Raw genomic sequence first — 22,633 nt, 5'->3', positions numbered from 1 at the left:
CCTACTGTTGGCATTTAGCCAATCAATTCACGTAGTACGCATTCCGATAAATTCTTTCGACATTTTTCTCGAGCGTTCCTGCGGCTTGTTGCGTTTACAAATATCATTGTTTTTATGACAGCGAAGAACTTGACTGCGGCAACTTTCGCCAATTAGCAGGGAACCGTGGTATAAGTAGAAACACGTGGATGTTACAAATAGCGAAACAGTGACTCTTTTATTGCATCAACAATGCGAAAATGTTGGAGTATATTGTAACGCTTGGCTAGTTCTTGCCTAACGCAATACCCAGAGAGCACTCGAATGAATCATAATACGTAAACAGGCGCTTCCCTTAAGCGAGAGAAATAGCACCCACTTGACGGAAGAGTTATCAAGATGAGCAATATCGAGTGAAAACGAACTTGACAATATTTTATATAATGCGTCATTGGCAATAGGAAGTTAAGAGTGCTACACAATTTCCTTATCGCCCTCATTATACCCGTATTTCGATCGTTTTGTCATTCCGAGCTGTAATCTGAGAGATGTTGTCACCTTTTATCGGGTTATATTTTTGTAATCCCACAACTTGTTGATTTTCGGCGAGAGTGAAAATCTACATGCTTTAGCAGTGTCGTCCTCTGTCTGTTGATTCGCTGTCAATTTTCGCGCGCTTTTATTGAAGCATTGTGGGAAAATAAATGTTTTGCAGTCGTGTAAATGCGTCTTGCTGTCATCTGTATTTTAGTTGAAATATACTGGAAAGACATGACAAAATCGAAATCCAAAGCCAAAAAAGGCGAGAAAGGGAAGGAAAGTAGCAGTTTACCCAATTCCGGCGATAGCAAAGTGAGTATTATTCGTGATTTTTGCTAAACGTCTAATAAAAAATCGTTGTTAAACGCCGCCATCTTGGAAGCGTTGGGTTTTGGTGGCTAACGAGTACATATAAAGCTTGTCTTCTTGAGGGCTTATTGTACGCTATAACGTTCGTGATAACCAAGAACCAAGAATGTGACCTTGCAGTGTACTTGAGCGTATCGTAAGGATTTAATTGAATTTTGAATTCGATGAATGCAACGGTTTGTTCAAAGACTAACTGATTGATTTCCGGTTCGCAGCCTACAAGCTCTGGTGATACACGACCACCGACTCCTGCTACTCAAAGTCCGATCACCTTGAGCTCCAGACTGCCTAAGACATGGTTTCAAAGCGAAATTCTAAGTATGATGTAAGTAAACAGAAAACAATCCAAGATCGCCTTTTTATATTTAATCTCATTTGATCCAAAACACGAAACACTTCGCGGCCGCAGTCTCGGAAGAATCGACAATACTTTCGTGGTCGCAGATAATTGATCTGCAAACGTGTTTTTTGTTGAAGTTGTAACCGCCTCGGATTTGATAATGACCCATCTATGCAACCACAGGTTGATGACAATACACTCGTTTTATAAACACATCAACGTTGGAGGTCGAGAACCGCCACTTGTTTACAATCGTGTTAAGAGGTTGACCAAACTCTGTGTTCCCTGACGGGCGGAATATCACGAATCCTTGATGTCAACCGCGGTTCGTTTGTCGCTGTTTTTAAGAAACGGACAAAAAGGATCGCCGAAACGCGCCGAGCTCATCTCCAGCGGTTTTATCTTTATTTCCTGACGCCGATTGTTGCGTAGAATAATAACTCTTTAATTCTGCGCGACGATTTATGACAGCTTCGGATAATGTGTTATAATGATTTGCCTTAGGCCAGGAAGCAAAGCACTGACGTACGACAATTGACAAAATGTTTTCCCACGAAGAAGCCGCAAAACGTTTGTGACAAGTGTAATTAAGACCGCAATAATATCGCCGCGGTTTGTTAGAGAATAGAGATATCAATAAAAAAGACGTTTCTGTGTGAGAACCCAATTGCGTGAGATTGTGGCTGTTTGCTAAATCAATGAGCCGTTCGATTCAATCAACTCCACGTGGAGCAAAATGCACAGAATAAACGCTAAAGACAGAACACCCTCATCGTGGGGTGTTGTGTATCACTGCATTGCCCTCTTCAAAGAATTCCAATCACTCCTATCCTTTATTGTAATTCCAAAAGTGAGTCCGATCTATTTGTTGATAAATGGGTGTAATCGGCAAACATGGAAATTAAAGTCAATTAGAGTTATTTTAAAACTTGTTGTATTTTTAGCATTTACACCTTTCTGGATTGCTTGGGCTTTAACCATAGAACGATTGCCATGGATTCATCTGTAAGCACCTAGTCTTACAGATGGTTAACTATTAAGACTGTAAAGAAAACATTTTATGTTGTCTTCTATAGCTAGGCAATAATTTGAAGTTTTGATGAAGGGAATAAAACCTCCATGGTTCATTTGTATCTAAATGAGCTCACACAAACCTTTAAAAAAGGCTATTATATAAGCTTAAACCAATTAAGTGGTCTGAACTTACAAGTGTGCATTTTAAGCAATATGATTTTTTGCAGTATAATTTACTCAATGAAAAGTGCTTTAGATTCATGCTGAGCTGCAAGCAGTCTCCATCATTAAGACTATCAAATTACTCAGTTTCATTAACTCTTTGCACTTAATTAAACAAAAAAGTTGATCACATCTGTGGGATTATTACTATCAGCTGTATTCTTTATAACACAAACTCATTTTATAAAACTTCCATGCAAGGCCAATACCCAAGTACCGTAGTTCTTTTTTCTGCAGTACCTATTAAGACTTCAAAGGAACTGTAATTGAAGTTGTGTCATTGCTAAGAGAGAGCTCACAATAGATTCAATCAAATATTCAGTATTGTTTGGCTAAAAATTCCTGTGATTTGTCTGGTATTTAAGTGGGTCTCCAATGAAAAAAACATCAAAGGGGTCTTAATGTAAAGGTGTGGTGGGAAGATCTTTTGCTAATTGTTTTAGCAAAACAAAACTCCATTAGATAGTGTCAATAAGTTGTCGATGCACTTGTTAAAGTATTTGATGGATAATATATCATTATAATCTGGCATTGATGACTTTAGATAAAAATGCCACCCTTCCCCAAACAGAGGCGGTCCTTGGGTATGGAATAATACCTTTCATCTCATTTGAATTTTACTGAAAATATGCAGCCCGTTTAGGTCAGCCTCTCTCCAGGAAAAAAAAAAAAATTAATTTCTCTGCAGTCTTGCACTTCACTTATGAAAAGAATAAAGAATGAATTGTTTGGCACAGTGAGTTATATAATAATAATAATAATAATAATAATAAAATAATAATAATAATAATAATAATAATAATAATAATAATAATAATAATAATAATAATTTCTTGCAGATGGTATGCCTTTCACCTGTTATGTTATCTTAACATTGCTACCTCCTTATCTTAAAAACCCTCTTCCTGCTATAGACCACCAGGTGTTGCTTAAATTGAAATGCCATCTTTTCTTTTCCCTAATTCCTAGAGGGCACATGCATGTCCCCTGGAGCTTAGGATAAGAAGAAGCATTTGAGCTGTTGAGAGTACACAAGTAGAACATGATTTACATGATTTTGCATGGATATGTTAAACAGGGTGCTCGGTCTTGGGAAAATTGTTTATAAGATTTCCTTTCCTAAATATTTCTTGATCAGTTTATCAGTGACTTTCAGATGTGATTGGGCACTGCTCAGTGGAACAATGGATTTTATCGTATCCCACATAGTATTGAGTTTCTATCCCTCAATTTAAAGATCTAGAGATATAAATAAACATCTTGCAAACTCTGCTTTCTCAGTCCATACTGTAATTTGGGACAATTTGTTACTTCTAGTCCAATTTATGTTTGTTGTACCTTGCTCTTGGTCCATAAATTTAGTTGGAAAAACAAGGAGCTGGAACATAGAGTATGGCCCTGGAAAGTCTGTAGTCATGGCTGCTTTCTTCATGTTTCTTAGCTATGATGCAAGTGTAAGAATTCTTTTTTCCTTGGGTTGATACCTAGAGATAAAAAAAAATGCCAACAACAATACTTCTAAGTGGTACTATGATAAAAAAAATCACTTCCATTATTTCTACAGATTTTCAAAGTGTGTTTGTTTAACACCTGACTGTCAAAAATTTGAGCTTTGATTTTATCCAAGGGCATTTACTTGGAGTGTAAATTTTGGATTTTACGGTCCACCATCACTAACGTTCAAAACTGGCCGACTGGTCCTTACAAGGTTGGATCTAGAGAAAAAGTGATGTCAGTCACTCAATAGCTTAAATTTCAGTGTGTAAACCCAGTTTATTGTGTATGCAAAACATGAGTTTAAAAGTCTGAAAGCCCGAACTTCCCGTGCTGCATATTCACAGTCACGTACAAACGCATTGCATTCTTAAACTAGTGAGTCATTGATGTCATTTTCTCCTTGATCCAGCTTTCTCAAATATGAAAATTCCAAGTGTCTTTTTGAAATTAAGGCTTAAACTTGGGTCACTTAGTGTTTAGTTAACATAGTTTTGAAATCCTAAAAAAAGATTTGGTTTTTTGATCATAGTACCACTTCAAGGCTGTGTTTGTGATTTTTTTCATTAAATTCAAGAAATTGTACATTTGTACCAATAGTAATTACTGTAGTCTGAATTAATAGTTGTTTTACACTCTTCAATTTGTTTTGCTAACATTTTGACTTGTTGCTGTTTTGTTCCATCTTTAGAAGAAAACAGTAATTAGTAGGAGCAGATCTAAACTGGGTTAAGAAAACAGTATTTTGTTTTAGGGAGCAATGTTTTCTGCGGGGATTTGAAAAATCTGAGTGGCATTTCTATTTTTTTGGCTGGTTAAATTCGCCAGAAGGCTTGGAAGTACCGGTAGATGGCCGAATACAGAGTACAACAACAACAACTTTATTGTGCCAATAATAAGATAGAATTACGTTTGTATTATTTATGGTATTGGCTGTCTGATAACCAACAGTGCTGCAGACTAAACGACAATAAAGAAACTGGTGATTTTTGCTGGAAGACAGCTTTTTTTACAACCCTCCTAATTTTAGGCCAAAGAATAGCAGCAGTGTTTAAGAATGAACTGTTGAAAGCAGTCTGTTAAAATGTCAGCCATGATATTAGGGTCATGCAAAGTTAGGAGCCCCATGTTATTCCCTAATTTGGCTATTTCATTCAAGTGAATTCAAAATATAATTGTTTGTTTCTGTGCCCAGCATGGGATAAACTTCCATGACTTAACTGCAAATTGCACCTAATGAATTTTGTCGCAGTTTTGTTAAGAGGTATTAAAACTATGACCATAAAAGGGGTCACAATGACATTTTATTCAGAACCCTTCAGAATATTTTTGCAGTGTGGTTTTCCTGCAAGTGGAAGTGGTACAAGATATTGTTAAGTTGAAGCAAGGATTAAGAGAAGCTGTGACACTGGAAAATGTAGTTGTTGGTATTTGTAGTTATTAATAACTTTGGAAGTATATGTGTAGTTGCCTTGGAGTCAACAGAAGATTAAATGGGAACGGACACAAGCTGTTATTTGAAGAACTTAGTCTAACCCAGGGCGTAAGGGAACCTGAGGGATTAGGTTTGATGGAAGTTGAAAAAAAAAGCAGCGGTTGCTCTTAACAAGTGACTTAATTGGATGCAATTACACAACATTGAATTTTTAGACCACCAAGATAGAGTTAATTAGATTGGTTGGAGGAGAGTGGCCAAAGATTAACCTATGTTCACTCCCCACAATCAAATCTAATTGACATGTCTGGCAGTTAATTAAAAGTTAACTAGATTTATGCAAGATTTGCCCCCTTGTTTGCGTAGTATCCTAGTCGTATTTTAAGGAGTTCAGCAATAATAATGCAAGCGTCTAAGCACAAACTACACATGCAATCTAAACTGTTTTGATCGATAATAATAATAATAATAATAATAATAATAATAATAATTGTTATTATTATTATTATTATTGTACTTTTTGATAGAAATCTCGCAATTGACAATGAGTTAATTAACACGTAAATTTGCTAATGTACAATCCTCTGGTGAGATTGTATTGAATCATTTAAGGTCAATATTATTTATAGGCTCACAAAATAAAATAAGCAGAAGGAAAAGGACAAAATTAACCCTTAATTCATTTAGCGGTTGAATTGCATTGTCTCCTTTTATGCTAACAGAATGGAAGGACTGTGAGAAACCCAACCAGATTTTTTTAAATTTTGTCATTTCATTGAGAATTTTGCCATCATGTACATGAAATTAAACTCCTTCCACCTTTCAAAAACTTTTTGTCTGTCACATTTCTTCATAATTTGCATTTTGTTCTTCATCAATTTTCAACTAGTTTCCTCAGTTTTATAGTGGAATTTGCAACACTAGTGGGGTATGCTCAGCTCATTTGCAATAATAAGCCTTGATTTAGCCAAATAACCCAAAATAGATTGATTAAAAAAAAAGATAAGTTTTGATGTCACTGCAATACAAGCCTTAATAAGTCTGGGAATGACAGCACGTAGCTATACCTTTTGATTGCCCTTGACCCAAAGTTGTTGATTTTTTTTAATGTCTTCATACGTAGGTGTCGCTCAATTTCTTTTCTCAGTAGAGAACTGAGATTTAATCAGAAAAACAACAACCCTTTGCATTCTGAAGGAGAATTTTTCAGTTTACAAAGAACTACATGTTCACGTACACTTTAAGGCTATGGATAACTTCTTGTAGCTTTATGACTTTCTGCACTTAAACTGATGTTTTCCTCCATTAAACGCCACAAACGCTCAGTTTCTCAGCTGTTCTCAAATCTCACTTTGTCATATTCTCGAGCTGTTTCACTTAAGTTCACTTTAAAAAGTCATCTTTTGCAAACTCAGGGAGACAACTGTTGTCTTGTATTGTTTCTATTGGTAGACAAGGTGCTTTTTTCATAGAAATAGATTAATTAAGAAAGGAAAAGATATTGCATGTTCACATTTTTTTTTGAAAACGTGTAGCGTGGAGGAATTTGATGACCTGATGACCCTTATTAGATGATGTGTATTCTATTTTCTAGGCAGTCCTCATTTAGTGAGCTGTGAGGCTTGTTTACCAAAAGTCTCAGTACAGATCAAAAATAAATGTTATTTTAAAAAAGGGAAAGCATGTTTGTCTCTCCTGGAGGTTCTTCAAAGCTTTGATGTTTAGCTCATTAATTATTGATGCATACCTTCTAGAATTTAATGCAGGATTGTTTGTAATACAATTACAATGATATGTGTGGCTTAGAGATTTATGTGACAGGTTCCTCTTTGTTTTGAAAATCTATATATTGATCCACTTGTGTTATCAAAATGCCTCAGCGGGTATTTTTAACCAAATAGCTGCATTTTCCGCTGATGCCATGTTTATAGCAATTGGTGTTTTTTTAGTTTTCTTACAGAAGATTTGTACAAATCAGACAGTTTCTGTAGTAGTTGTGTGGTACACATTTTGGTTTTCTGAAGTTGTACTGTCTACGTGCTAGATGACTGATATTGGGCTGTATTAACCGCAGGGCACTTTAGGAAGTTGAAGGTGAAGTGTCTCTATACTGAAAACGCAAGTGATTTCCTCCTTTGCTCATCGATAAGCCACCTTGACCTTAAGTGGAAAAAATTAATTATACTTTGCAACTGTAGCATTTAATTTTGATTCACAACTTACAATAGAATAAGTGCATTGTTATTAACAGAAAATTCTATTCAAGCTTAGAATTTAATATTTATGAATGGTCTTATAGGCTTATTAGGACAGTCCTTTCTCTACAGATTTTATATGTAATTTACATAACGATAATAAATTTCACTGGGAAATGATAATAATAATTGATACATATTAGCATTCTACTTTCTTGAGGGGTAGCTTGAAGGACTGTATAAGTAGTGCATGAATGTTCTCACATTAAGCTCTCAATAAATTATTATAAGTCATTATTTCGTGTGAGGTCTTGCGCTTGTCACGTGTCCATCCCATGTAGTTTGGACATGGTTTCAATAACATCACAGCTCTTTGAGAGCTGTATCATATGATACCCTGAAATTGCAAGAACCCAAATAATATAAGAATCAGAATTCCATTTCTTTTTCAAGCAAAAGTGTCTTATGAATGTGTTTTTTGCTAAAGTAAAAAAAGGTTGATATTAGAATGGGAGAGTTACATGTATCTCTTATTTAATTAAAAGAATAAACATGAAATTTATGAGGTTTCTTCCATGGTTGTATGCACTCCTTATTTTTTTGTGCTAATCACTCCTCTGAGTCAATTATTAATTTTCTAAGTTGTCCTTTATGCCTTACAGTAAGTGTTCAAGTCATGTATTATGGCAATATTGTGAATTATGTAATTGATAATAAGTGACTGATTAAAATTTGGCAGTTTTATTTCATACAGTTTTGTGCTGTGATTAACTTGTATTGTTTTCTGGAAGGCTTATCAAATTTATTCTAAAATAACATTGTTTTTTATGGCAGGTATGCCTTTGGTGATGCAAGAAAACCTTCATCAGAATCAGCCACCCTCATTGAACAAATAGTGCATTCTCAAATGTCAAACATGGTGAGGTTTTGGAAGATACACTACCCTGCAGCTGCCCGCTATTTTTTAATTCTAATGTTTCTTTATAGTGTTAGTTTTAATTTTCAAAAGTCACCAAGTAAACGTAAATAACAAGGTTATAGTAGGAGGCAGTGCCAGCCAGTGGTTAGGGCGCTTGCCTTGAAATATGGACAGCCTCGGTTCAAGACCGTTTCTGACCACCACTGACCTTAGTTAAACTTCTTGGCTGCACTGTCTCTATTAATAATCTTTATCAATCGCTAAGTTCTGGATGGTTCAGAATACCTCGTATCAATTCTTGTTAAAAGTCTTTACTGTAAGTTATGGATCAAGTTTTTTTCTGTTGATTTATGGGCAAAGCATGAAGTGCACAGGTCATTAATTAACTGCAAAAAATGAGAATCTGTAACTTACAGTACAGAACGAGAAAACGAGGTATTAGTAAGATGTTTATTCCTGTAATTTCTGGCTGATTGCCCTCACGGCAGATTATCCACACTAGGCAACTTTTGCCTTAAGATGGAAAAAGATCGGGAGATTACCCATACACTGTACCTGCAGATAGCCTGAACCTTAAAATTAAACAAAAGAAGAATTTGTGCAAGTGTTTAAAAACTCATGAATTCAAAGCAATCAGCTTTTCTTGTGAATACCAGAACCTTGTGCAAACACAATGAATTTAGAAGTTTTAGTGCTACTTTGCTGTGCATTTTGCAATACATAAGGTATATCTCTGAGGTAATAAGGTGTGTGGGGAAGGAAACTAGTTGCATTGAAGCAGAAAATTCAACTGCCGCAAATGACTGCATGGCATGTGTAAAAATCTGAAAAACCAAACAAATCTACTTGGGTTTTTGAAATATATGTAGTTGCTCACAAGATTTAAAACAGTTTCACAAGTTTATTTCACATAAACATGAAAAAGATCGCTTGAAAATGTGGCATCAAAAATTCTAAATTTAACAGGGCATACAGCAGGCCGTACTGTAAGTAGAAACATGTGGATTTCAATAAGCATGAAGTGACCCTTGCTCTTCTCCCATTCCAACTTCAACATCACATGTGTGTCTCGGAATACAGACAATTCATGTTACATTTAGTGTCCCTAAATGCTGCTCCTCAATTGTTGGAAATTGGTACCTTATTGTTTGAAAAGGGAAACTTTGTGTTTCAGGGGTTTCATAAGAACCCGGTCACTGGTGCCGTCTTTTTGTCAGAAATTTGCCTCTCACTGGCCCCTACTCTGCCTTGATTTTCGCTCAAACCCTTGTAAAAGACAAGAGTGACCACTGCTTACATTTATTAGCTCAGGCATCTACTTCAAAAGTTATTGAAACTCCTGGTTTTGAATGTCAAAATTGGGCATGCATTTCTGGACATAAGTGGAATTTGGCTCTCTAAATTAGCCAATCGCAGCATGCGTACTGTCCGAGGGATATACATGTATCATATTCCCATTTTCTGTTCACTGGTAACAGGTTGTTCGAGCAGCTGAGGTGACAAATATGAGAGGTGGCAGATTCATGAGTGTTGAAGACATCATCTTTTTATTGAGGAAAGATAAAGTAAGTTGAGGCAACTGAAAAGATATGTCACTGGTTGTTTATGCCCATTATACTATGCTGGTTCACTGGGTGCAAAAAATTATTATTGTTGTGTGTTCTTTTATTCACACAAAACAACATGGTACATAGTGGTAAATTAACCCAATAAATACATTACAATAAGATGACATTACAATAAGTGTTCCCATTAGGCAAAGCACTGATACTGCCGCCGCTGAGGTTGAGTTCATGAAGAAGTGGGCTGATACAAAGGAGATGTCTCTCAATTTTACCAAAACATGGGAAATGTGCATGCACGGCAAAACAACTAAGTTATCCCCTCCAGAATTACCAGGAATAAAAAGGAAATCATGGTTAAAACTGTTAGGAGTTACATTTCAGGAAGATGTTACTAACTGGGACATTCACATCAATAATATGCATAGATACAAAGCGAGCAGTCGAATGTACATTCTTAGGTTGTGCAAATCCTTAGACCCCAGTAAAAATAAAGGCGTGATCACGCCGTGATCACGGGTGTGATCACAGGGTATGATCACGTCGTGATCACGCGTAAAAACTTTTTACGCGTGATCACGGCGTGATCACAGTGTGAAAATAGCGTGATCACAAGAATTTTGTGATTATGGCCAGACGAATTTTAGGCGTGATTGACTCTGTGATCACGGTGTGATCACACTGCCATAATAGCGCGATCACAGAAAGTATTGTGATCACGGCCAATGAATTAAAAGTGCCTTGAATCAATCAAGGTCAGATGAAAAGAAAATCACGTACGACAAATTTGGAGCCCCAATTTCACCTCGGCGTTTTTTAGCCTGCCGACCCAAACGCGAGTCCCCTTTTTAGTCAGACTCGTTTGCTGGATGGTTTCTTAACTTACTTCCCAATTTCGGATTCTGCCGTCGGTAATTTAACTCAGAGTGAATGAAAATATGGGTTCCTGTACATATGCAAATGTGAAAAGCCACGTACCTTAATGACTTGCAAGGTTGTCCGCGACTTAAGACAAAGATGAATTTCAATCATCTACAAGTCTCCAGTAAGAGTAAACTTATTTTAATTACATTTCAAGTAGCATTTGAAATCGATTACACACTATTTAAATCGTAATTTAAGCTTCGCAGACAGCATTACTGAAACACCCATCTATACTGCTTGAACCAAACTTGAATAATTATAATAATAAAAAAAATAATAAAATAATAATAATAATAATAATAATAATAATAATAATAACTGTTTTGATAAAATAAACTAGAACACTTCCCGTAATGTTATAAACGATATAAGTCCTTTAAATGTCTTTAGCAACGATACAATGGTCCTTTTTTAGTCTTTAGTAGTGATGTAATCTTTCCTTCATTCTTTCTTTGTTATGTTTATTCCTGCCCACACAAAACACCTGTTATTTCGGACCATTCTGCATTTCTCATCAATACATTTTCTAATTGTGGCCCACTCAACATTTTCATTGGCAGAGAACGTCAGCTCTGTACATTCTTTTACCGCTGCTATTCTGTTTGGGTCCAGCTTTAGAAGTTTCTCGCCTTTCCCTTCAACGCTTCCAGTCTTTGCCTCGTCCCTGCTAAATACAAGTTCGAAAAGTTTCAGGGCAAATCCTTTTGGGGTGTTTTTTGGGAGCTGTCCCACCTTTTTCCTTAGCACGTACACTCCCCGGCTCGGGGAACCAATAAGCATTGTGGACTGCTTGTCGGCCCCCATCTCATTACAAGGCTTTTGCAATCGGTCTCCCAGCGTGCTCTTCTGAGGTCGTAAAGGAGTTGAAGAAGATTTAACTGGTGGGCTGTTCGAGTTGAAGGCTTTTGGTGGAGCCGGGACTGAGGGAGGTGGTGTTAGTTCAATACTTGGCAGCTTGTACTCAAAACTGACGTCTGCATCGTGTACTGATTTATAGTATTTCTTTTTACAGGCTTTACATTTTTCAAATTTGCTGATAGCATCAGTGAGCTTATGAAGGTGATCTGCCATTGAAGACACTTGGTGTAGGATTTTGGCCAATTTTTCTTCCAGGTCGTTGTGATGATATCTTCCAGTTCCAAAATCTGAGGAATAAAAGGCAAAAAGAAATTGACATTATTGCTTTGAGCTCAATGTGAACAAAATAGCAGTTTTTAATATGAAAAAAATGAAATGCCATTAATCAGTGCCAATACCATGTAGTTTTTAAATTGATTGATACACCAAATACACCCAGTTTATTGCAAGATTCGTAAATAAAATATAATTTACTTTTTAAGTGCTGAGCAGTGCATTAATGCTACATCATCGGCGTATTCATTTTGTAACTTTTAAATGTATCATTTTATGATTTATACAAATGTAGCTATAATAAGAGAGCTGCAATGATTTCCTATGTGAAAAGATAACAATCAGATGCATGGCATCTTTATGTTCTGACTTCCATCTGTGAAAGATTTGGTTCCAATATTTGAGCAAATTTCGGTGGCTTGCATACTGATTAGCTAACTTGACAAAACTCTCTCGAGTGGGGGATAGGACGGATGTAATGACGGTTTTCTGTCACGCTTTCAACTCTCCATAACTTTGATACTGGTAAGCAGGGAGTGTAGATAGGACAAAAAAGAACACCTTTACACGAACGCACTCATAATCTATGATTACTTCTAGTTTTAGTAATATGTCACGTTACTATATCGTGATAAAGTTAGATTCCCAAATATGACGCGAATTAAAGGGGCTAGGTCACGCTATTTTAGGTAATTTTGTTTAATTCTGTTGATTATGAGCTCTAAACGTCAAATTGGCAGAGCAAGAGTCTTTCGTTTGCAAAATCACGGCCACATAACAACTGAGAATGATTTTCCAGCTTTGTAAATGACATTTCGATACAGACTGATATAAATTTGAAAAAAGGTGGGCCGACGTTTTTCAACTTTACTCAAATTCAATCCATTTCAATCCTCTCCAGTTTTGTCCATCCAAGTCCCTTCTTAGCCTCCCTGTGTTTTGTTAGAGTTCTTCTATAGTTTTGAACAGTTATTTTGATATTTTAGTTAATTCTATGACCATTCGATCAGTGCCGAAATTGCCTAAAATTGCGTGACCTAGCCCCTTTAAGACTTAGCTGGCAACCAGTGGAGTCTTTAATAGCGTTGAAGATGGCTAAGAAAGTACTATTGACAAAAAGTTGTTCGATGCTTGGCAAGAGCTACTTTTGAAAAAAAAATACTCGTGGTCAATCTTATATGACTGTTCGCGACTAATTTGCATTAATCTACTGGAGTGCGCACTTGTTTACACAATGTGCAGCACTGTTTACAGTCCTACACCTTCTCGTATACAACCCCACTACTGCTGCTGCTCCTGCTGTAACGTTAGAAAACCACTACACTAAAACTGCCTCAAGCATTTTCTAAAATATTCATTTTCCCAAAGACAAGCTATAAATTGAAAAACCTGAAATTTTTAACATGATCTTTATGGTGAACACAATGAAAAAAATGACAGCTTTAATTAACGTGGCCAAAACGCCTGGAGATGGCATCGATGCGCCAACTTATTAACAAGTTTGCCATGAGAAAATCAGAAGTCAAAAAAATTAAGACATATATACAAAGGATGTCAATCACTTGATACAAATAAAACAATGAAGGATTCACTAATTCAATAATCCCGGAAGATCTAGTTCCAATTTCTCTGAAAAATTATGTAAGGAGTAAATTTAACTCACTCTCTTTTTCTTGCTTTGACTGGTCGCTTTCCTGCTCTGACTGATTGCTTGGGACAAAGTCGCTGGTTGCATCAACTTCATCAGGGAATTCTCCATCCAGGGTTTCAGGGACAATGGTTTTACTGAACTCTAAAAATTAAGTCAAAACAGTTCAATTACCAGGGTAGTTCCTGAGTCTTATAGAATTGCAAGAGCTACAAGTAAGAGCAAATACAAAAACTGAAATGAAATCTCTTTCCACTTTGCATATTTCCTTCCGTTGCAAGTGAATGCACATGATTCGTCTACCTGTAGTTATGAAATATTTACGTACGGCAACTGTCGGCTTTCTTCTCAGTGGTATCCACTTATTTTTGTACTGAAATGTTTGCTGCTGACAATAGAGAAAAAAATGCTAGAGCAAGCGACTTGAGTCAGCATCTTGATGAGTCACACAGAATAAGACAGGAACAGAAATAAAATTCATGCATTTCAAGATTGTTTGAAATAAAACTTAACTTACCCTTTGAGGGTTTACATTCTTCAAATATTGCCACCAGGTCATCGATTGACCAGTCGTCACATATTCGACCATTTTCATCCATTTTCCACTCTTGCCCTTTTAAAACCAGGAGCTGATTGTCAGATGGAATTCGTGTCGTCTGCTCTATTAGGCTTTTCAAGTTTTTGAATGTGGTTTCTGGATCCACAGAAATATTGAACTCAACGGGTCTTTCTGTTTCATTCCCGTGAAGGAGTAACTTCATGCTAAGGGAGACCGTCTTGCCAATGTCAATAGACTGGCTCTCCGCAATTTCAGATCTTGCTTTCTTCTGCCCTGCATTACTGAAGCCTTTCTCTTCGTTTTCCTTGTCTTTTTTCGCCCTAGGTTTTCTCTTCTTCTCCTTAGAGCTCAAATCTTCTTGTGGTGGTAGTGACTCTCGGTTTTGGCGGGAAGAACCGTTGGCGGTTTTCTTCTTTTTCCCCACCTTCGAGGAACGTGCCTTTTGTTGCCAATCGGCAAGAACTGCTTTTTCTTCAGCCTCTGGGTCAAATGACTCTGAATCGGACTCCATTGTTTCAAGATCTGCGCAAACATTTTTCAATGAAAATTCGCTTACTGTAGGCCGTGGTTTTTTTGCTGTTGGCTGCTCCGCAAGACTCTCACAGTCATAGTAGTCAGAAAGTTTGTGAGGCTTCTTTCGGCTCCGTTCACATTGATTGCTGATCTCGGCCTTTTCACGCGATTTCTTAAGGCGGTCAATAAATTCGCCACACTCCTTCTTTGTGCCCTTCTTAAGGCTTGTTGCCTTAAAATATTCCTCTGTTAGCTCACCATTTTCATCGACAACTTTCCACAGAACCCGGGTAGAGCCGTTTTCTTCTTTAACCTTGCTTTCCGGCACAACATGAGGCCCCCGAGACTTAGCATCCTCTAATGGAAATTCTACCGCATAGAAAACCGCCATGATTCTAGCCAAAAGACACACAGATAACTATTGAAAGATTGGTAAACACCAAGAGCACGCTAACTGTCCTAGAGAAGATTTCAAATGTCCCGCTTTGAATTCAACTGGCCTCTCACTGGAGAATGGGTAAACTGATACTCGAAGAGCAGGGATTTGTTACAGCGGTGAATGTCGCGAGATAAATATCAGTATGTCCATTTAACATAAGAAACATTGTAATCTTAACCATTAGCGATATACAAATAAACATTTTTTGAAGCCAAACTAAGATTAAGAAAAAAATATTTTGTCCTAAAAATGGAAGAGCTACAAGCTTCGCGTGAGTCATGTAATCAAAACATTCTTTGTATTAAAATCTTCTCCTGCCAAACGACTTTAATGACAGATAAGTATAACAGCATGCACGCAAATTCCTTAACGTAGACATGCTTCGATCCCCTTTTTCAACTCGCTGAGTAAAGATAACTTTATGAATCCGTTGTGTTTAAGTCATTGCAGGTTGGATATGATATCTAAACCATTTAAAATACGTTTTTTTCCCCTTCGCGTTTACTGCGATCACGAGAACATTCCTTGCAAGATTGTTTAATGACTTACATGACAGATAAGTGTTTAATGGTTGCATGAATGTCATGCCATGTAAAATAAGGACTAATCACTTGGTATACCGGTAACAATTTTTGTTTAAGTATGGACAACCTCGACGGTTCTTCAAGCAGCGAAAAAACATCTTCAAGTTCTGATAGCGAAAATGAAAACCCAGTACACGGGGAAAGCAAAGTTGAAGAAACAAAACAAAAATCCAGACAGCTTCAGTATTATCATAGAAAGACCGGAGGCAAAATGAAAAGGAAATATACACTTTTCAGAGATCAAGAGAATCCCAGTAGACAACTAAAGAGATATCATGGCGTTGTGCGGGAAGCCTGCAGCACTTTGCCAGCTTCAATGAACACCGCTGGATCAGCGGAAAGAATAAGTGAGACAAACATAAATGAAGACATGCAGATCGGCACGACTGTGGAAATTCAGAATGAAGAAAAAGAGATTTCCCCTTATGAGTTCGAAGACGAAGCTGCCTTCAATACTAGCACCACTTCTTCGTCAGCGGAGGAAAGTGGAAAATCATTTTCAGATAGTGACGATAGTGTTTCTGGAACGGAAAGTGAAGAGTGGGATAACGAACCAGAAGATATCGTCCCCGAACGAGAAAACGAAACCGCGACTACGCTTCCTGACGAGGAGAAGCCACTTTTTCAAGGAAGCACAATATCGAAAATTTTATCGTGTGTCTTAATTGTAAGCTTCGTTTTAAAGCACAATTTGAGTAAAGCAGCCTGGGCAGATCTCCTCCGCTTGTTAACCGCTTTGCTTGGAGACCGATGTAGACAAACGTTTCAGTCCGTGTACAAAATGAAAGTGATCATGAAAGAATACTTCGGCTCCAAGGAACCTACAAAGATAAATTACTGTACTAACTGTTTACTGGCTGTTAAAACCGACAAGTGCCCAAATGCCAAATGCAGCAAGGCAGGACTGTCGAGTTTTCTAGACTTGCATTTAGAAGAAAAGATCAAAGATCTATTCAGAGATTCTGAATTTGTGAACTTATTAAAGAAAGGAAAAGAGCAGGTAAAGCGTGCAGCTAGCTGTAGCAGTATTCATGACATATTCCACGGACTTGACTACAAGAATTTCTTACATCCTGGGGGTTTTCTTTCACAATTGTACAATATTTCGTTTACAATTAACACTGATGGAGTTAACAAATATTCGTCTTCTAGGGCTGGTCATTTGTGGCCGGTTTATATCATGATCAACGAGCTCCCAAAGGAACACCGATTCAAAAAAAAGTTCATTATTCCTGCCTACATCTATTGTGACAAACATGATCCAAACATGTTGACATTTCTTAACCCTTTGGTTGAAAAGCTGAATGTTCTAAATTCGAGTGGAATACATGTGCCGGACAGTGCAGATGGAGATATCAATGTCCGATGTATGTTATTTGTAGCAACAGCCGACTTGCCTGCACGAGCTGACCTAATGAATATGAAACGTTATAATGGTAAATGCGCTTGCCATCTTTGCAAGTCAGAAGGAGTTGGCTACGGGCCAAACAACATCCACAGATACTGGCCTTTTGAAAAAAGCCCCGAGAAAAGGACCCATGAAGATCAACTTAAATTTGCATCAAAGGCCACAATTAAGAAAGCGGTCATGGGAGTTAAGGGGCATAGCATTTTTGTGAAGGTTTCGTATCCGTTCGATTTAGTACGTTCATTTGCAATCGATTGGATGCACTCCGTTTGTCTCGGAGTTGTAAAGTACATTATGAATCTACAAATGTCCGATGGAAACAAGGGCCAAGTCTTTTACATAGGGACAAAGACTTCGTCTATGTCCCGCAAACTTCTTTTGATAAAGCCGCCAGACATCGTAGGGAGATTGCCCAGATCGTTAGAAGATCTTAAACATTGGAAAGCAACAGAACTCAAAAACTGGCTACTGCATTATTCTTTGCCAGTTTTCTGCAAAATCCTAAATCCCTTGTACATTTTCCACTGGTCTCTTCTTGTCGGAGCGATTGGAATCTTGTGTTCCGATTCAATATCGAGCGCAGATCTCGAACAGGCAGACGTCATGCTACAAGACTTTGTTCTTTTAATGGGAATACTGTATGCGCCAACAAGATGCACCATGAATGTCCATTTATTGCAGCATTTAGCTTATTATGTTTCACGCCGAGGACCACTATGGGCGTACAGTTGCTTTGCTTTTGAAAGCATGAATGCTTTTATCAAACCACTTGTTCATGGAACGCATCACGCTATGGAACAAATTGGATGTGCAATTGGTCTTTGTTTCGGTCTTTCTAATTTTACGAAAGAAGTTTTGCAAGATAATGGCATTCCTAAGGACAGCAAAATGCTGTTGCGAAGTCTTACAGGTTGTTCTAAAAGTTCTCACAAAGTGTCTGCCAAAATTCAAGGGGGCTACTTAAGTGGAAAAGAACGAAGAAACATCGACAGCAACATACAGACCTTCGTAAGGGTCTTTGTAATGGCAAACAAGTTGCCCACAGATTATGAACTTGAACCTTTTCGCAGATTTGAGAGTGATGACGGACAGAAGTTCTATTCTCTGGGCACGAAAACACGCAAAACTGACTCAACTGTAATTGAATATACAGACAGAAACAATACGCTTTGTTATGGCAGAGTGACACTGTTTTTAAAGATACATGATTTTGGACTTTGTGTTGGAAATGAACTGGAGGAAAACTCTGACCCATTACCATTTTTTAATGAGCAAGAATGCACTGAAGTACTACACTCTTTAACAAACAGTAAGCAGAACAAAGATATCGCGCGGGACGTTTTAAGAAAGTACCGCAATAAATGCCTCGTAAAACATCACGTGCACATTAAACCACGCTCGGGAAGGACATTTGTTATATCCGTGGAGCAGATAAGACGTAAATGTGTCTTCATTGATATTCTACCCAACAATGCGTGGATGATTTCTCGTTTTCCCAATGTGAATGAACATAACTAAAAATTGTGCAAGCATTAATTTTCTGGTTAGTCTTTGCTGATCTTATTTAGTGAGGATTTATTTATAGATGTAAAATGTCAGAGCATTAGAGTGCAGCTGCTGGTTTAAATTAAATTATTGTATGACTGAAATGTGAAGTTTTTAACTCTGTGTTTGTCCTAATCAAGTGAAACTTTGACTCTGTTTTCGTGAAACTTAAACTGAATTTACTTTGCGCAAACCAAAGCTCGTTGAGAGTGCATAAAAAATATTATTTGCCATGAAATCAACCGCAAAGTGATCACATCGGTGATAGCATGGTGACTGTTTATTTTCGAGCATCATATGCCGGTTTCCTGCATTATTTTATGCACGTAATGGGCTGGGTGATGAATTCATACACAGACAAGAGGAATTCGCTGCGCAGCTTTGTCCATTCTAGCGAGGAGTCTATCATATTCTCTCAATCGGGCATTAATATTCGGTCAAATAAAAAGCGCGTAAGTTCAGGCCTGTGTGATAAAGGGCATAACAGGCCTGTGTAATCGGGCCAATAAATTGTTGAACACAATTCCATTCGCTTTCGAACATACTCGGACAAACTTTTGTTATAATTTTCCGGTTCTGTCCCTCTTAAAGTGATAAGAAGTCCGATCAATCAGACCGTGATATGTGATCACACCTTCACTGATGAAAAAGGAGTGATCACGGGCGTGATCACTCCAGTCAGGCATACATCACGCTTTCCTTTTTTGTGATCACGCTAAAAGGAGTGATCACACCCGTGATCACGGGCGTGATTTGTGATCACGCTGTGATCACAAAATATTTTTACTGGGGTATGGATATTCCAAGGATCAACTCAATAATTTGTTTAACTCGCTCGTGATGTCTGTATTTTTGTATGGGATTTAAGTCTGGGGTGCAGCTCACCAACGAAAACATCCAGACAGAATCAACAGGTTTCTCAAGAGGGCCCACAGGTTTGGCTTTGTCACAAAGAAAACAACTGTACTTGACTTAATCAAAGATAGGGACTCTAAGCTTTTTAAGAATGTAATCAGACATGATCATACTTCATGATTTGCTACCTCCAAAGAGGAAACGTGTGCTTTGCGAGCGTAAGCATGATTTTATATTTCCGAGGGTTAGAACTGAACGCTTTAAGCAGAGTTTCCTTAATAGATGCATTTTCTATTAAATTGTGTTAACTCGCTGTATGGAAGGGATTTTATAATGTTACTCTTTTTAGTACATTCTTGATTATAATTTTTTATTAACATATTGTAAAGTTATATGTTTGTTGTTTCTGATTTTATTAAAGACCTTATCTATCCATCTATCTATGTTTATCACACTGACTGGCATTTTGAGCAGGGTTTTGCCTAGTCTGTTCCTTGGTCTATGAATCAAAGCCTACTGCTCCTTACATGTACTTAACATAGCTAAATACAGTACAATTATTTTTGCTTGAGACACTCAGGCGCAATAATAATAATAATGAAAGATTGGAGGGAAAGAAAAAGCAGAGGAAACTGGATTAACAGCATTTGAAAAGGACTGTATCTTTTCTGTATATTTGTTTTCTCCCTGTATTTTGCATTTTTTCTCATTTTTTTAAAAATTTCCTTTCCCTTTAAATAGCAATTTAGTGAACTTATAGTTTTTAAATTTTTTATTGTCAATTTAACTTGGACAGGTTTTTTTCCCATTAGACTTCATTTTACGATCAGCGCTAAATTTCATTAATTAAATAATGCAAATCTGTTTTGTCTAATGAATGTCTGGTTGAGGGAGTATTAGTGACTTGGCCGTCTGTGTTTGGTTAGTAAAGTAATGTGGTCTTTTTAGGTAACAAGAAAGCTTCCTGCAGTTTGTAATGAATACTTATTGTATGTTTTTGTCTGGTGACACAAAATTAGTTACAGAATGTTGTGATAATTATTATTTACTTATTGTTCTTGAATGAAGCTGTCATATGATAAACCCACAGACCACAAAGACGGTCATGTTATGGCTTGTGGCCATTCAGCTTGCAAGTGTTTGTTTTTCTTTTGGAACGTGATAAACACTTAAGAAATGCAATTATGTAGGTCTAATTTTATAGTTTTGACATAGCTAGACAGGGAAGTGATACTGTTTTTCATTGAAGTAGAGCTGTAGCAGCCAAAAGTGGCTTCCAAAGGTGGAGTCAGAGGGTGAAACAATTTCCTGTGCTTACCTACAGGCTGTAAATTACATTTTCCATTGCATTCATTTCTTGACTTCACTCTTTTTTATGGGTTATGGCCTGTTATATTTGGTTTGTCAGTTTTGTGGGAAAACGATACTCACCATTATGTTACCTGTTGTCATTAATGTGCCAACCAGAGATCCATTCATTGGCAATCGAAACAAAGGTCCTTTTCTTCTGTGTTTGGGAAAATTTAAATATCAAAGGATTGTTTATAAGGAAAGGAGAGGAATTCTTAATAATTATTTAAGTGTCTAGTCATTCTAGCGCTGGAGCACTATAATTGCGGACACTGTAAACTGAAATTAATAATTAATGCAAATCAAGTCAAATGTTGGTTTTTGAGGAGAGGGGAAACCGGAGTACTGCTATCACTATTTGGAGCGAATTCACTATTGTAAAAGATCTTTTGGATGCTACTTTGTGCTGCATGTCAATAATAATTACATCAGTGGGATAGTACAATGTATGTACAGCCAGCACCCCTGGCCCCAATATTGATTTTTCATCCTCTGTTCAAGTGTTTGTTGGTGTCTGGATTATTATTTAAAATATGTGAATGATGAAATGGTATATGAAATGAATCATATATGAACTGCGGATATGAAATCAAGTAAAGCTATGATCTTCGCAGTTATGAATGCAATTTTTACAATTGCGTAGAGAAGCCTGAAAATTTCAGGACTTCAACGGGGTTTGAACCCGTGACCTTGCGATTCCGGTGTGACGCTCTAACCAACTGAGCTTAGCTCAGTTGGTTAGAGCAATAATAAATATTTAATATAAATAGTTAATAAATATTTAATCAGGGATTTCAATAAAATTTCATGCAAGTGGGTAGAAAAATTTGAAGAAAAGGCCCTTCATTAGTAGGGGGTCGGTCCTGATGGGCAAAGTTTGGTGTTTTCTCTGCACCATTACTGAATACTATAAATTTAGACACCAGCTGTAGCATAAGTTTCTTTTAATTGCTAACCTTTTTTTAATCACATTCACACAGTTAATTTCTCGGCAGGTACGTTTAAGGCAAAAAAGAAGAATTAATTTAACTCTTAGACTGATTAATCATCTTTGACCTCTTTAGTTTGGGTTCTTGACTAAAATATGGTAATAGCAAATGCAATAGTCTTTTGTCTGCTAACGAATTTCATGGGATTGCTCAAACCCAGTCTCCCTCATTTTCAAATATCGATACACAACTGACGTGATCATGATTCGGTATGTTATGATGTTTTCATGGCTAAAGCCAAGCTACATGTATTATAAGGTTACAGACGGACAGGATTGAATTTTTAACTTTCACGTACATAATATTTAATGTTATGACAGGTCATTGAGTCTTACATGTACTAACATTATTAGTATGTACCCTTCACTGTATGAAAATTTCCTGAATCCATTTATATGACAAAGTAACATTTAAAAGGAAGGGAAAAGTTTGCTACCAATAACAATAATTATTTTAAAATTCCAATTAATTTTGTGCATGACCACACAATTTCTTGTTTTACAATAGTTATTATGACTGCAAAATTCTCACGTGTTTATTAGCTAATTTTTATTGCCAATAAGCGGACAGACACATAAATTTATAATTTATGCAATTTGAAGAGTTTAATTTATGCAAA

The 22,633-nt window shown here is 36.9% G+C and overlaps 2 protein-coding genes across 4 annotated transcripts in view; one reads left to right on the top strand and one right to left on the bottom strand.

Moving 5' to 3' along the window:
• Positions 1 to 88: 88 nt before the first annotated feature.
• Positions 89 to 22,633, top strand: part of LOC137997036 (transcription initiation protein SPT3 homolog) — a 42,351-nt gene continuing 19,806 nt past the window's right edge. Inside the window, exons 1-4 of one of the 3 annotated variants that reach the window (XM_068842741.1) lie at positions 736 to 831; positions 1,104 to 1,213; positions 8,423 to 8,507; positions 9,986 to 10,072. In XM_068842741.1, the coding sequence (XP_068698842.1) occupies positions 751 to 831; positions 1,104 to 1,213; positions 8,423 to 8,507; positions 9,986 to 10,072 (363 nt within the window). In that variant the 5' untranslated portion in view covers positions 736 to 750. Of the gene's footprint in view, positions 832 to 1,103; positions 1,214 to 7,276; positions 7,488 to 8,422; positions 8,508 to 9,985; positions 10,073 to 22,633 lie in introns of those variants that run through there. The other 2 variants (XM_068842739.1, XM_068842740.1) reach the window with 2 other exon arrangements.
• LOC137997035 (protein FAM133B-like) lies at positions 13,762 to 15,235 on the bottom strand. Its single transcript, XM_068842738.1, has 2 exons — positions 14,290 to 15,235; positions 13,762 to 13,916 (listed from the first exon to the last, which is right to left on the bottom strand). Exons 1-2 carry the CDS (start codon positions 15,233 to 15,235, stop codon positions 13,762 to 13,764), a joined length of 1,101 nt encoding a protein of 366 aa, XP_068698839.1.

The sequence above is a fragment of the Montipora foliosa genome, chromosome 3, assembly GCF_036669935.1.
Source record: "Montipora foliosa isolate CH-2021 chromosome 3, ASM3666993v2, whole genome shotgun sequence".
Classification (NCBI taxonomy): Eukaryota; Metazoa; Cnidaria; class Anthozoa; order Scleractinia; family Acroporidae; genus Montipora; species Montipora foliosa.
The sequence above is the reverse complement of the archived record's forward strand: the minus strand, read 5'-3'. Positions and strand labels throughout refer to the sequence as shown.

What these genes read in the sequence shown, in the direction of transcription:
- LOC137997035 (XM_068842738.1), bottom strand. Translation starts at nt 15,235, where the DNA reads ATGGCGGTTTTCTATGCGGTAGAATTTCCATTAGAGGATGCTAAGTCT. An exon ending in AGAATGTAAACCCTCAAAGG is followed by an intron (nt 13,917 to 14,289) that starts GTAAGTTAAGTT and finishes CTTAATTTTTAG; the next exon opens with AGTTCAGTAAAACCATTGTC.